The 15,424-nt window shown below is 52.3% G+C and overlaps 1 protein-coding gene across 1 annotated transcript in view; it reads right to left on the bottom strand.

The window, feature by feature from the left end:
* Positions 1-612: 612 nt before the first annotated feature.
* The window catches only part of CSTPP1 (centriolar satellite-associated tubulin polyglutamylase complex regulator 1), a 195,657-nt gene continuing 180,845 nt past the window's right edge, over positions 613-15,424 (bottom strand). Inside the window, exons 5-9 of the mRNA XM_059931530.1 lie at positions 7,100-7,185; positions 4,831-5,026; positions 4,050-4,159; positions 1,635-1,698; positions 613-1,371 (exon numbers count right to left, since the gene is read on the bottom strand). Of these exons, the coding sequence (XP_059787513.1) occupies positions 1,197-1,371; positions 1,635-1,698; positions 4,050-4,159; positions 4,831-5,026; positions 7,100-7,185 (631 nt within the window). The 3' untranslated portion in view covers positions 613-1,196. The remainder of the gene's footprint in view (positions 1,372-1,634; positions 1,699-4,049; positions 4,160-4,830; positions 5,027-7,099; positions 7,186-15,424) is intronic.

Below are 15,424 nucleotides of genomic sequence, written 5' to 3'. Positions count from 1 at the left end.
CTCCCAGTCCTGGCCCGGTGCTTCAGAGCTTTGGGAGCCAGTCCCTGTAACTATCCAGGGGTGCTGGTCTGCGCAGGGAGGAGCCCAGGAAAATGTGTGTGCTCAGTGGCTTCAGAGGAAGCGGCCCTGTTTGGGTCCCTAGGTGGGTGTTACTGCCCAATTCAGGGAAGTTGTTGAAGACCACCTGCCTTACCTTCCAGCCTTGGCTGGAAGCTGGTACTCCTCGGCCTGTCTTGTTCACAGCTGCATCCCCACTGGCCTAACCCCGAGCAGGTACTTAGAAAATGCTTAATGAAACTCTGGTTGAGAGGCTCTGCAACGCTAACCCTTCATGGCCAGAGTCTCTCTTTAACGTTACGGGAACCTGGCCTTGAACCGTCTGAGCTTGTTTCCTGAAGGTCCATTCCAGCTGTGAGGCACCTTTCCCATGAAAGGCCAAGGTCGTATGCAGGAGGTAAGCCCCTCTTTGCCATTATCTGAGGCAGTTCTCCAGGCTTGAGTGGCCCTCTGGCCCCCACTTCCCAGTCCTGCCAGAAAAAAGCTGGAACTTGGCACCAAAAAAACTTGCCCCTTCCTTTCACCCCCTCAGTCTAGTGGCTTTAGACTCACCACTTACCAGACACAAGGGACTTTATTCATTTCACATATTTAACTATTAGACACAGAGGAGACGAAGCAGTGTTTGAAAGTGAAATTTGTCTTTTCACCCACTCTTCTCCATCTTACGGCTAGTGGCTATTCCTCCAGCAGAAGGCCACCATGGCTATATCCTCCTAATACTTGCATCACTGGGTGTCACCCTTTACCATGCAAGGTTCTGCACGGTCTCCCCCTTCCTGGAGTTGCTGTGAGGAGATGGGGACCGTCAGCAAAAGGCTAAAGCCAAGTCACCTTTCTGGTGGCCTCAGCTCAACCTGCTGTCAGCTTGGGGGCCTGATGAAAGGCTGGCAGCCTGGAGAGTAGGCTGTTAACTTGCTAGGTTCACTGCTGAGCTTGGCTGATCATTAGAAGCCCTCTGGCGGGTCTCTGGGCTGGGGCCGTTATTTGGCCTTTTCACCAGCAGAGGGCAGCATGGCACGGGGGTGGGAGAGGAGGTGGCCTGGAGTCCCAAGGGCTGGAGGGGCGGGGGGGAAGGGGGGGCACAGGGGGCGGGGGAGCTGGGTACTGGGCGTGGTAGACAGGACCCTTCAGACTCCTCAAGTCTCGGACTCATCTGTTTCTTCAGTGGAGCCGTCGCTCTCTGCATCCACTTTGCGGGCGTGATGCAGGGGTCTCCAGGGGGAGCCAACCCGGGGAGGGGTCCGGGCAGGCAGGCAGCTGGCCTCTGGACCGGCAGTGACCGAGTTGACCAGGCCTGGGATCTGCGCCAGCCTGAAGAAGGGAAGAAGCCCAGAGGGCAGCGAGGTGCCTCCTGTCCAGAGACCAGGACCTTCACACTCACTCTTGCATGTGGATGAACCCATGGGCTGTATTCCCAAAGGACTCAGAGAGGATCCCTCAGGCCTCTGCTGGCCCCCAAACCCCTCCCCGACTGATGGACAAGTGCTGTGTGTGTGACCCGTCATGGGGCACTACCGTGTCTGACTGAGGTTTTGTCCCCACAAGGGGGCAGCATCTTCCCACCCAACACTTACAGCCGTTCTAGTTCCTCATCCAGAGCTGGGTCGTGCATCAGGTCCCCTTTGTCAGGCAAAGCTCCTAGGAAATAATTGGGGGCACAAAACTTAATCTGAGGATCCTTCACCCGGGCTGCAGTCACACAGCCCCATGCCCAGCAGATGCTGGGCCCCTCACCTTCATGTCTGCCTATTCTACCAACCCTGGGAGAGCTGATCTAAAAGCTTTGGGGAACAGAAGTTTAAGAGGTCTGCTAGGGGGGCAGTAAGTCCTAGGTACTGCTGGAAAAATTTAGTGAAGCCCACTGCCTACCCTCCCCAGTCATAGCTACAAGACATCCCCAAACCTCAAGGTCATTGCACAAACAGGACGATCTCCTTCCAAGACTAGATGGTGGGTTGTGAGCTGGTACTGAGGGTTTGGTCCTTTCTTGAGGCCCCAGTTACTGAACTGAAAAGGAGCCAGAGACACAGGATATAGCCCAGGCCCCAAAGACCATAAGTTATCTAGTTTTGTGCCTCTAAATCAGGGTGACCCCACTTTGGAGACAGAATGGTCAAGAACGCTGCCTCAGCCTCTCCAGGGAGGGTCCCAGGGTGAGAAGAGAAGGCTGGGTCAGGATCAGACCAAACTCTCCTCTGCGTGTCCAGAAGCCGCCGGGAGGGGAGCCGTCCCTTCTCTGCCACAAATCTCTTTGAGCTGGTTTCCTCAGCTATAAACCAAGGGAAGTAATTTTTGGATACTGGGGAAAGGTGAGAGGAGAGGGTCTAGGATGCTCTTTGGAGCAGTTAACAGTGGGAGGGAAGGTAAAGCTGAAGTTTGCAGATGGAAAGATTTTCTTAACAGCAAATGGTTAGAGAAAAGAGCTTTACTGGTGGTCAGAAGCAAGATGCGGCTGCTGACCGCGCTAGTCTCTAGAAAGCCTCAATCTTACAATTATCCATCTGGCTCTAGTTCAGTTCCTGACGTTTTCAGATGATGCCTCCTGGCCCCTTTTGTTCTAAGTGGTGTTTAAACTATGGTCCGATGGAACCCTTTTGTTGTTTTGTGTCTGTGAGTGGGTGGGGTGCCTTGAGGGGGACGAAGGGAACAGGACAACCCCTCCACAACTGGCTGCACCTGGTGTACCTCAGGTCTCTATTTCATACACTGGAGATGCAGGTGAGGGTAGAGACCATACGCTTCTTTCCATCTCCCACTTGCCCAACATTAGTGCTCTGTGAAAGAACTTGAATGACTGTCCTTCGTAAAGGCCCCAGAAAACGTGCAGGCATGACGTTAGTCTACGCTGTGACCCAGATGCTACTTAGCTTTTCCTTTTTCTTCCTAGTGGCTGACTTGTGGACAGGAAGGGAGGGTCAGTTACCTAGGAGTGTAAAAGAAAACCTAAGCCAATTCCCCACTCCCTGCCCCCTTACTCTTGACTCCTATTTGCCACATTTGTATTCCTCCTCCAGTTGGTGACCTTGGCTACCAACCTCATTCAGCTGAGGGGTCCCCAGACCCGTGCACTGTGCCTGAGTGGACCCTCAGTCAGTCCTGTTGAGGTTTGTGCTCCTGTGCACCCAGGCCACCCCTAGCAGGCTCTCTGTCCTGTAAGACCTAAAGCATCTAGCCCAGCACTTGGGCTGCTGTGGCTGGCATTTAACGAATGTTCAGTTTCCTTCTCTCGACCCCATTCCCTCAACTGGCAAAAGTCTTCTTTTGAGACTCAGGAACCTGAGATCTCAAGCACACCTGGATATCTCTTGAGGAGAGAGACTAATAATAAGAACCTCTCTCAAGCTCTGTGGCGATGACAGCCTGGTGGCCCCTCCCCTGGGAGGGCAGCAGGTGTGGGAGGGGGAAGAGGAGGGTGGGTGGGAAGGCCAACCAGTGAGAGTAAAATGATGGACAGGAAAAAATGGGCCAGTGCGGGCCTCTCTCCGCCCCCCGCCCCCCTTTTTTTCCACTCCCTTTCAGACTAATAAGATTTTTTTTCCAGATGGAAAAAAGGTCTCCCCAGACACACCTTTGCCCTGTTTACAAATGGGATTCAGGTGTCTCTGATACATAAGCTCCAGAGCCACTGATTAAATAGCCCTGTGTCTGCCCAACCTGCAGGCGGCTCCCCAAAGCAGAAATGATGATTCCATGGGAGGGGCTGGGCACGCCCCTGCCATGGAGAGGCTGCTTCATGTTGGGGCAGGACCTCGGGCGGGGAAGGCTATGCCTTGCCACGGGAGGGTGGGAGGCCTCAGAGGGCACATCTTGTGTTATGCACGTTCTGGCTCCCTAGGCCTCAGAGTCTGGCCCTGAGAAGTCAAGGCAGACATGGTGAAGCTGCCTCCCCCTTGGGAGGGAGGCAACACGGGCCACCAACACGGGCCAGCTCCTATGTGGCTTTACACTGTAGGGGCAGGAGAGGCTGGCCACAGCTAGCTCTGGCTTACCTAGGGCTTGGTTGATCCCATGATGCTTTGAGAGGGCCACAAGGAATCCATAGAAGGTCAGTCTCTGAACGTTGCTTAGGACCTCTTTGACGAGTGCTGGGGGTGGGCAGCTAGAAGGGAGAATACAGATGCCAAATTCAAAGACTAGTGAGTCTGAGTGCCATCTTTTCATCCAAACCTTCAGGCTTAGGGGATGCCCAAAGCCAAGACCGAGGGATCTGCCTACCCTGGGAGCCCTAAGACCCTGGGGAGCATGGCAGATCTCCACGAGCAAGGCCTTGATTGTGAACAGAAAGGCTGGCATGTTCACTAACTGGTGCTTCACTGGCAGGGGTGGGAGTGGGGGAATGGGGAAATGGCGCTGGGCAAGGCCTCCTCTTGGAGGAGACCAAAACTGGCTGCTCTGTCCCCAAGGGGACTTTGTGCTACACAGGACAGCTTAACCCTCCCTTTCTGTAGGGTGAATTCCTCGCACAGTGAATATTTTTTTCCTTCTCTCTAAAAAGTCAAGACCAATCTATCTCCCGGCAAGGAGAAGGGACCCAAGTTGGTCATCTACAGCTGCTCTTGCCCAGGTGAAAGCAATCCTTCCTGTGAGCCACCTGGGAAGACTTTCAGTCAACATCCTGGACTGGGGGCAAATGGCACTGTTCTAATTTATACTATGACCATCAAGGGCCTAAAAGCTCTGGGCCAGTCAGAACAGCCTGCTGGAGATCTGTTCTGGGCCAGGAGCCTGCAATCCTGGGGCTGAGGTGGGGTCTGCGTGCCCATTTCTCACCTGTACTTGTGCCGGTCACACAAGTTCTCCAGGCACTGGCAGAACAGGGACGCCTCCACGCCCTCCAGCATGCTGGCCTCGCCCAAGGTAGGCCGCGGGCGGTGCTGCCCACTGGACGACGTCGGCACAATCACCGTATTGGGGTTCTTGCCTGACAGCAGGTCCTGATAGATGGCAGCCACGCTCTCCAGGAATTCTGGGTACAGGGGTAGAGGGGCATAGGTCAGGCGGGGACGACACACTTGGTCCCCTCACAGTGCCCTCCCTTCTCTGTGTGTTAGCTCAGCTCCACACCAGCCTCAGTCCTCAGCGCACAGTGTCCTGGGAGCAGGGGCCCTCGGCCTCATGTGACCACTACACTCATGAGAGATGACACTAATAGGTGTTTCAGCTCAAATGTCCCCTCCTCTGGCAGTTGTTCCTGGACCAGGTGAGACCCCCTGTTACATACTTTCATGCACCCTGTACTCCTCTGTAGTGCTTATCCAGTGAGGGGTTTTCTGTGTAACTACTTGTTCACTCTGTCTCCTTGCTGGAATGGAAGATCTTGCATAAAGGCCTGGATCATGCCTTGTCAGCCTTCCTGTCCCAGCACCTAGCACTGTGCCCAGCACATAGAAAATGCTATAAATATTTTTTAAAAATTTTAAAGGGTGAACGTGTGCACACTCCTGCTGGTAAGCCCCATCTTGTGAGCCACCTGCCTCTCGGACTCAAGAAAGCAGGCTGGGGCTTCCCTGGTGGCGCAATGGTTGAGAATCTGCCTGCTAATGCAGGGGACACGGGTTCGAGCCCTGGTCTGGGAAGATCCCACATGCCACGGAGCAACTGGGCCCGTGAGCCACAATTACTGAGCCTGCGCGTCTGGAGCCTGTTCTCCGCAACAAGAGAGGCCGCGATAGTGAGAGGCCCACGCATCGTGATGAAGAGTGGCCCCTGCTTGCCACAACTAGAGAAAGCCCTCGCACAGAAACGAAGACCCAACACAGCCAAAAATAAATAAATAAAAGATAGCTTAAACTTATTAAAAAAAAAAAAAAAAAAGCAGGTTGGAATACCAGTGTGGGAGAGAACTCTTGCAAGCTGCTAATTTATTAAACATTTGAATTCGTTTTCAAATGCTAGTAGCTGAGCCCTCGTAGATAAGCAGAGACTTATGGCCCATCTCCCAGCTGCTGCCCCATCCTGGGAGCGCTGTGAGAAGAGAGCCCCGACAGACAGCGAGGGGAAGCGGGTCTCCACACGTGGCTGCTCCTTCTCTAGGGCCCAAGAAACTTCAGAGAAATGGGAAATAGACGCCTGGAGCTGCTAAGAGCAGGTGGCGAGACCCCAGCCTCCAGCCCCTGCCTGACCAGGCCCTTGGGCCGCCATCAGGAAAACAGAATGTGGGGCCTGAGTGAGGCCAGGGCTGGCTGGGGCCACCCGTTGGCAGGAAGGCCATGTCCAGGCTCCAAGGACAGCCTTCTGTTTACTGGAAGGGCCTGTTTTAAACAAGTTTGTTTATGGACATAGCCAGCAATTTCTAAATCCAACATTCCATTTGATGCGGCTGTGTGTGAGCTGGTGTGCACCGGCATTCATTCATCTATTTTTATTCCACCTGAGCCCAGAAGGTATTTAAGGGCACAGCTGGTGAGCAATGGGGAGCAGGGTGGGAGTGTGAGAGAGGACTGGCATGCGCTTATTAAAAGCTGTGTGGGTGGAAAATGTGTGCTCACACATCTGAGTCAGGGCCCAGGGAGAGACCCCCGATCGCAGTGACACAGCAGAGTGGCTGAGCGCGCTGGCTGTGGCGTGGGCCCTCTGCAGGTCTGGGCTCCACCCCCATAAGCGCTGTGTCTTTGGCAGCTTTGCCTCTGTCAGCTTCTCTCTTAAAGGACCTACCTCTCAGGGCTGTTGTAAGGATTAAGGTGCTCAGTGCTATGCCTGGCACACGGTAAGTTTTCGATAGTGAATTTATCGGGTGTTGATCCAGTAGTGTGTATTGTTGTTACTGTCATTATCACTTAAACCGATTCGTCGCGCTGCTGGCTGGAAGCACTGTAGTTTTCTATGTCTTGGGGAGGCTGAGGGAGTCGGCTCTGCAGACTGAATCTTGTGACCACCAGTGAGAACTAGACATCCTGCTGGTGGGTGACCGGCTGTGAAGCACACGACGGAGGGAGGAGGGGAGAAATGCATGCGCTAGGCACACAGATGGAAAGGGCAACAGGGTAGGAGAGGGCACGTGGTCCTGGCAGGAGCCACAGGGGTCCTGGGAGACTCTCACCTGAGTAGTAAAACTGGATCTGGAAGGCAAAAAGGAAATCTGAAAAAGACATCAAGCAGTCCATGGCGTCGTCCATGAGCACAATCCTGAGGGGGAAAGAGAGAGAAAATATGAGAGAGTGCGTGTACGTGTGTGTTTGGGGGAGCATTCGAGTGAGCCGCTCCTGCGGATCCAGTCTCCCTTGGGACAGCAAGACACTGGGGATGGGGCTCCCCATACAAGCTCCTCCCGGTCACGTCACTTGTCCATCGTTTGGACTCTGTCACCAAACTGAACTGAAGCGGGAGGCAGGCTCCCACTTCAGCGTCTGTGGCACCAGCTAGAGGATGGGACATGGGTGGGGTGCTGACAAGGACAGGGTGCAGCTACAACGCAGCCAAGACCCCTTTTCATACCCTGAAGCAGTAAACACTTTCATCCTGCAGTGAGGACCATTTAGTTCAGAATAAATACAGCTGATCAGAAAAGGCAAAAAGAAAGCCAAGAGGTTTAAAGGGGTCTTGGCAAGTGGCACTGAGATTTAATAAGCTACCAAGGGCCTTCAGAATGGCTACGGGCACTTCCGTGCTGGGACACAGCTGGCACAGAGAGCAGAGGGTACCGCTTGGGGTCTGCACTTGAGAGGGTCCGAGAACACACCCCATCCCGCGACGCCGCGGTGGCCGGTGCTCCTCCACACACGCTGTCCGCTCTCACAAGCTGACCGCCTCCTGGTGTCTGCTCTCTCTAACCCCTCCGCCTGTGCACCCACCTCGCAGGAAGGAAACCATGTGACCACTAAAGGACTCAGACCAAGGCCACGTTCGTGCTCTGCTCAGGGCCTCACTGGAGAGGACAGGAAGAGAAGAAAGTTAGCACTCGCTGGACTCCATCCATGTGCCAGGCAGGGTGCCAAACTCATCTACTGATGGGAAGCTGGGCCCCCCCATCTGTTTCTTTTCTTTGTTGTTGTTGTTTTTTTGGCTGTGCTGCGTGGCATGTGGGATCTTAGTTCCCCGACCAGGGATCGAACCCGCACCCCCAGCAGTGGAAGCACAGGGTCCTAACCACTGGACCACCAGGGAAGTAACCCCCCCCCACCACCACCTCCCCATCTGTTTTTGACTGGGCCCTATCTTTCCTTTAAAAAAAAAAAAAACTTTTATTTTGCTCTCTCGTGCATTTTTCTAATTCTCTCTCCACCTCCCTGGGTCAGAGAGTCCCCAGACTGGCCACTGGATCAGCTCCAGAGAGAGCAGGCATTGCTCACCTCTGGGGAAGGGGCTTTAGAGAGAATATAATGTGAGCGGTGCCCCTGGAATTGTGCCAGGCAGCTGCCCTGGTTTCAGGTCTCCCCGAAGAGAGAAATGGTTCCTACCTCTAGTCTTCAGTTGTAATAATGGTAACGACAGAAACAGGCAATATTAACTGAGTACTTACTTCATGGCAGGCACTGTATAAGGTATTTAACTTATATCAATTAAAATTTATCCCACAACAATCCTATGACGTAGGTCTTGTTGATTATTCCCATTTTACAGGTGAAGAAATTAAGTCTCAGAGCAGTCAGCTTGCTGAGGTCGCACAGCTGGTGAATTTGCTCTACACGTCATGTACTTACTTTCTACTAGGTCTCACTGCCTCTTTTAAAATAAAGATACAGAATATGAACACTTGCATTTTACTTCTCAGTTTATTAGCTGCCTAACTTATCTTTTTTCTTCTCGCCTATATCTTAGGGCCTTAACTGTTTCTCATGTATCTCTTGGGGAAGAAAAAAGCTGCCTCAACTACCAGAATTCAACATTAAAATTCCAGCTGGAAAAAAATTCAAGGCCAGAGAGTGGGAGGAAGCAATGCTGCCAACGGCCACAGGAGGGCGTCCTGGTCTCTCCGGCAGAGGCTCCTGGGCCCAAGCGTTGAGCCGTTGGCCAAGTAGTTACCCCGTTTCTCATAACCTCAGGCAGGCGAAAGGGAAGAGAGAGGGCACAAAGCCCAGATTCTGATATCTGGATGGGGAGAGAGAGGCGAGAGAGGTAGAGAGAGGGCAGGTAGTAGGGACTGGGTGACAGAGACACCCAAACTACAGAGGAAGAGTGAGCTCTCCCAGAGCCCCAGGGAGGAGGAGCCAACAGCACCACCAAGTCGTGCCTTCCCAGGCTCACAGGGAAGGAAAAGGCCCCAGAGGAGAGAAGGCAGTGACCTCTCCTTCCTGCCCCACTCCCGGGACAGCTAAGAACCCGAATGGCCTGAAGTTAATTGCTAGGGAAGAGTGCTGGGCTGAGAACACCCCCAAGCAGGAAACCATGAAGGGGAACCAAAGCCTTTGAAGATGTTACTTGGCTCCTCTTGGTTTATCATCAACCTGGGACCTGGTGCTCCTGTTTATAGCAGTTACCGCCATTTACTATTTCTCTCTTTACCTATTTATTCATTCATTTCATACAGATGGTCCCTGACTTACAATGGTTCAACTTAGGTTTTTTGACTTTACAGTGGTGTGAAAGCAAGACAAATTTGGTAGAAACCATGTTTTGAAATTTGAATCTTGATCTTTCCCTGGCCTAGCGATGCGCAGCACATGCTCCCTCGTGATGCTGGGCGGTGGCAGCTCCTGGTCAGCTACACGGTCACCAGGGTGGACGCAGACAGCCATTCTGTACCAGACTACCATTCTGTTTCTCACTTTCAGTACACTGTTCAATCAATTACATAAGAGATTCAACACTTTATTATAAAATAGGCTTTGTGTTAGATGATTTTGTTCAACTGTAGGCTGATGTAAGTATTCTGAGCACATTTCAGGTAGGCTGGGCTAAGCTATGATCTTTGGTAGGTTAGGCATAAAAACGCATTTTTGACTTTTGATATTTTCAACTTACAACAGGTTTATCAGGATGTAACCCCACTGAAAGTCGAGGAAGATCTGTATTGCAATATAATTCAAATACCATAAAATTCACCCTTTAAAAGTGTACAGTGTGGGACTTCCCTGGTGGCGCAGTGGTTAAGAATCTGCCTGCCAATGCAGGGGACACGGGTTCGAGCCCTGGTCCGGAAGGATCCCACATGCCGCGGAGCAACTAAGCCCGTGCGCCACAACTACTGAGCCCACGTGCCACAACTACTGAAGCCCACGCACCTAGAGCCTGTGCTCCGCAACAAGAGAAGCCACCGCAATGAGAAGGCCGCGCACTGCAACGAGGAGTAGCCCCCACTCGCCGCAACTAGAGAGAGCCCGCGAGCAGCAACGAAGACCCAACGCAGCCAAAAATAAATAACTAAATTAATAAAAATAAAAAAAAAAAGCATACAGTGTTTTTTAGTATATTCACAAACTTGCACAATCATCACCATTGTTTAATTCCAGAAGTTGTAATTCTTGCTGATCATCATGCTCCTGAGACAGGCCCTGCCACGCCAGGGCTTCCAGCCAACTGCCATAAGCATCTTCCTCTCCCAGCCGCAGCCAGGACTGTCAGCTGCAAGCAGGGCCCGCCCTTCCAGCCCCAGACCCGACTGCAGCTTTCTGTCCGCAGCCATTCTTGACTATGAACGTTAGCTCCCTCTTTTGAGAGGGTGGCAGCCTCCGTGGGAGCAGGGCGACCCTGCGCGTGCTCTGGTTTTGGCCCCTGCTCCTCGGTGGGCTGAGACTCAGATTGGTCAGGAGGGACCAGCGGGCTAGTTGGGGGAGGCAGACAGGCAGCAGGGGCTTTCTTTCTGCGGAGCAGGTGGCTGGATCCCAGCAGCACCCGTGCCTAGGACTGAGGGGTTTTCTTGATTGCAAGCAGGGGGACTGGCGGCCAGAGAAGCCAGTTGGACCTCAGCTGTCATTAACAGCAACACGCCTCTGCTCAGCCAGAAACCTGGGGTCCTCCTGGCATGCTGGACACTCCCTCCCTTGCCTGCCCCACATCAGTCAGTCACCAAGTCCTATCAGTCCGCTTCCGGACATTTCTCTTGAATCTGTCTGCTTCTTTCCACTTCCACAGCCCCCATCCCATGCCCACCTCCACCTCTTCTTCCTGGATAACGGAACGACCTCCTACCCGGTTTTCTGCAACACTCTTGCCTCCTTCTAATTGAGTATCCATACTGTGGTCAGAAGGATCTTCAAAATGCGAATTTGACCATTTTACAACTCTGTTTGAAACCCTTCATGGGCTTCCCATTGCCCTTAGAGCAAAGTCTCCCATCCTTATCCTGGCTTATGAGCCTGCATGACCTGCCCTCTGCCTCCGCTCACCTTTCTATACTCATCGGAGGCCCCAGGCAGGGTCCCTCACGATGTTCCAGCCACACAGATCCTTCAGTTCTTCCTTCCTCCTGCCCTCCATGCCCTTCTCCTCACGGACCTGATTGATGCCTCCTCACTCTTCGGGGTACAGCCACAGAGCACCCCTTTGGGAAGGCGAGGGCAGGCCTCCCTGCTCTGGCTTCCACAGTTCTCTGTGACCCCCTCACACTGTTCGTGTCTGTCTTTGCCCCAGGACTATAAGATCCACCAAGTTACACCTCTGTCTCTCTGTTTGCTGCCTGACTCAAGCGCCAGCATGGTGCAGGGCACACAGTAGGCACTCGGTAAACATTTGTTGAATGAAGGAAAGCATGAACAAATGACTAAGAGAGGCTGCAGTACCCTTTTCTTTTTCCCTGGCAAGGTGACATCTGGATACTACATTCAGCTCTGGACAGTCCATTTAAGAGAAATAAACTAGAGTCACGGAATAGGTAGGTCAGAGTGGTGGAGTCTGCAAACCAGGATATCAGACAAATGACTGCCTTTAGATCCTTTAGCCTGGAAGAGAAGATGAAGGAGGAAGTGAGGCCCCCGACTCTTGAAGGGCTGCCTCTGAGGGAGATGTCACAGGGATCTAGAGTTTGGCTCTAGAAGACTTGAAGATGCCCATCTCTGGGATTATGGCTGCTTTGTGAGGGAGTGAGCTGCTTGTTGCTGGAGATATTCAAGCAGAATACTTCCCAAAAGTATGAAAGAGCTCCTTCTAGCCCTGAGAGAGTGTCATCCCAAGGGTGGACAGAAGTAACAGCTTCTCCTGTTAATGAGGGTTCTGCTGGGGGGAAAGTTTGCTGTTCAGAGGACCGTCGCTGCAGAAAAGTCTGAAAGACTTACAAAAAGGTGCTTTTAGAAAAATCATATGCTGCATTGTCCATCTCCAGACTAATGCTCTGACCCATAAAAGTTCTGGGCATCTCGCATTGGAGTCTTGGCAGAACTGTGGGAAAAGGCAGGCAGGAGGCTACAGGTCTGTCTTTGCCTTTGGTGACAGGGACAACCCCAGGCTGTAGGCCCTACAAGCCACCGACAGCTGCTTCACCCTGAACTCAAACTTGTCACCAGCCCCCAGAGGGCTCAAGAGGAGTTTCCTGAAGACAGGTCATCCACGTGTGCTGTTTTCCAGTTGATGGCAGTTGGCTCAAAATCCCTTCCTGCCAGAGGCCTCCTGCTAGCGTGCCAGCTGCGTCTGACACCTGGAGGAGACTGGCCGCCCCTGCTTTGAAGTGGAGCCAGCAAGAAGCTGCTGCCAACGAGAGTCTGTGCAAATCCACTGGATTGTGGAGAGATCCCTGCCGGCCAGGCCTCAAGGCTAGAGAGGGGAACTCTGGGGGAGAAGTAAAGGCACTCTAGTTCAGGCTGGCTCTGAGCAGAACCATGTGAAGGGTGGAGTCCAGGGCAGCGACTGGAATGGAGAAAGAGCACTTGGCAGCGTCTGAGCTACTCCCAAGGGGGCTGGCCGTGCTCTCACTCCCATGCTGACTTCCAACAGCTGGGATGGGCTGGCTGGCTGGGAGTTAAGTGGGTGCCAAGGAAGCAACAGCTTTCAGTCCGAACCTACTGACTTGCCAGCTTCCTATTCCCCCTTAAGGGTCAGTATCCCTGGTCTAGTGGCATGAGCTGTACCTGGTTTTTTGTTTTGTTTTGTTTTGTTTTTGTGCAGTTCTGGGTTAGCAGCCCTGGGATCAAATCCCAGCTCTAGAACTGACTGGCCAAGTTACCTTTTCTTGGGCGAGTTACGTTTTCTCCTGGAGTTTCAGTTTCCTCATCTGTAAAGAGGGGATAATTATAGTTCCTCTTTCATGGGATTCTTGTGAAGACTCAATATGGTGATATACTGTGCCTATTCTATTATTATATACGAGTAATCACTCAAAATAAGTGTTAGCTGCTATCAATAAGTGTTCTAGCTGGTTTCAGGTGATGGAAGAGCTCAAAATAGCAAATAAAATATAGCTCAGAGGAAGTAAGTGCTGCCAGCACCCGGCCGGGCAGAGGCTCTCAGGCGGAAGCTAGCTATCCTGTTTCAAGTCCACTTTTGGGGGAAGCCAGGCCTAAGCCAGGGCCAGGAAGAACGCTTCCATGACTGAACTTCCTTTGGGAGGTCACACGAGCAGCGTCTTTCATGGGTGCAGCTGAAGCATGTCTCCGAGTCTGTCTGGGATCCTGGGACACCTCTGTGGACTATGTCTTAAAGTCAGGGCCATGAGTGAGGATGAAACTACACCCTGGCCACTTTCTCCAGGTGTTGGCAAGGTTTCCTGTGACACTTCCTCAGGGTTGCCCCTCTTCTGGACTGTGTCGGAGGCACCCTTGTGCCTCACAAGCTGCCTCCAAGTCCAGGCCCTCAAAGCAGCATGGGGTGTCCAGGTCATGGCTCTCCCTGGGCTCTGGCCTGCACCTGCAGGGGGTCCCAATCCCACCTGCCCTGTGGTGCCTGAGAAGCTGGATCCAGAGAGTGTGGCAAGTAGCAACAACTACAGCAACACGGTATTTGTTAAGGGCTTACTTGGTCAGTGCCATACATCTGTCATTGCATTTTCTTCTCACGTTAATCCTATGAGGTGAGATCAGTGGATATCTTTACCGAGAACACGGGGGTTCAGAAACCTGACCAGGGTCTCAAGGCAGAAGCAAAAGAGCTGTAATTCAAACACAGGCCCCTCTGACTCTAACCACAGTTCCCAGGCCACTGCAGCTGCTTCCAGTAAGAAGTGGCAATAACACCTCCTGCCGGTGGCGCTGTCCCTCCTCCCACCCTTGGTGTAGAGCCGTGGCCCCCAGGAAGGCTGGAGCCTTAGGCCCGGATACTGCTTCTTCCCTGCAGACACCGTGAAGGCCCCGCTTGGCCACTTCAGCTCCATTATCCTGGTCTCTCCCAAGAAGCTTTACAGCTGGGGGGTGGTGGGGGAATGTTCCATGATCTTAGGATAAAAACCCAAATCCAGGGCATGGCCTGTGAGGCCCTCTCTTCTCCCAGTCCCCAAACTCCTCAAACTCCAGGCCCACTGACTCCTCCCAGTTCCCCTAGGTCCTCACTGGAGAAAGAGGGGCTTCTTTCCAGGCTGCTTACTTTCCCTAGACGGCCTTCCCCTCTCCCTGCTCCCTCCCTAAATCCTACCCACCCTTTTCACTTTATTTTTTACTTTTTTGGCTGCATTGGGTCTTTGTTGCTGTGCCCGGGCTTTCTCTAGTTGCGGTGAGCGGGGGCTACTCTTCGTTGCGGTGCGCGGGCTTCTCACTGCAGTGGCTTCTCTTGTTGCGGAGCGTGGCCTCTAGGCACGCGGGCTCAGTAGTTGTGGTGCACGGGCTTAGTTGCTCCGCGGCATGTGGGATCTTCCTGGACCAGGGCTCGAACCTGTGTCCCCTGCATTGGTAGGAGGATTCTTAACCACTGCGCCACCAGGGAAGTCCCCTTTTCACTTTAAATAAAATATTTAAAACGTCAGAAAAATTACACAGACTAACATAACAAACATTCGTATACCCACTAGCTAACTTCATCAAAACTTCACATTTTGCCATCCTTGCTTCAATGTTTAAAAGCTTTGTAAAATATTACACATATTGATTAAAACACCTGGACACCTGGACACCCTTCCTCATCCCCTTCCTCTACCTTCCTCCTCAGAGATCGTCACTGGGGCTTGAGGGCTTAGCATTCATTCATTTAAACTTGGGCTTGGCATCCCTCCGCATGTTTCCATACTATATTAACTCACACAAATGTCTACATTGTTAAAATATTATGTAACTTTGTTTTGCTTGTTTCCAAACTCTATGCATCATTTGGTAACTTGACATTTTGAGATTCATCAGTGCTGATGCATATATATCTCCCTGCATTCATTTTAGCTGCTGTATAGATTTCCACAGAATGCAGATAACACACTTTGTCCTTTCTACTGCATAGGGACGGGCAGAGGGTTCCACTGGTAGTTATTACAAATAATGCTGCCTGTCTCCTTATAACCAGGCACACTTCTTGAACTTTTAAAGATTTGCCCAAATTGCTTCAAAGTGACTATACCAATTTACACTACCACTAGCAG

The sequence above is a fragment of the Balaenoptera ricei genome, chromosome 8 (genome assembly GCF_028023285.1).
Source record: "Balaenoptera ricei isolate mBalRic1 chromosome 8, mBalRic1.hap2, whole genome shotgun sequence".
Classification (NCBI taxonomy): domain Eukaryota; kingdom Metazoa; phylum Chordata; class Mammalia; order Artiodactyla; family Balaenopteridae; genus Balaenoptera; species Balaenoptera ricei.
The sequence above is the reverse complement of the archived record's forward strand: the minus strand, read 5'-3'. Positions and strand labels throughout refer to the sequence as shown.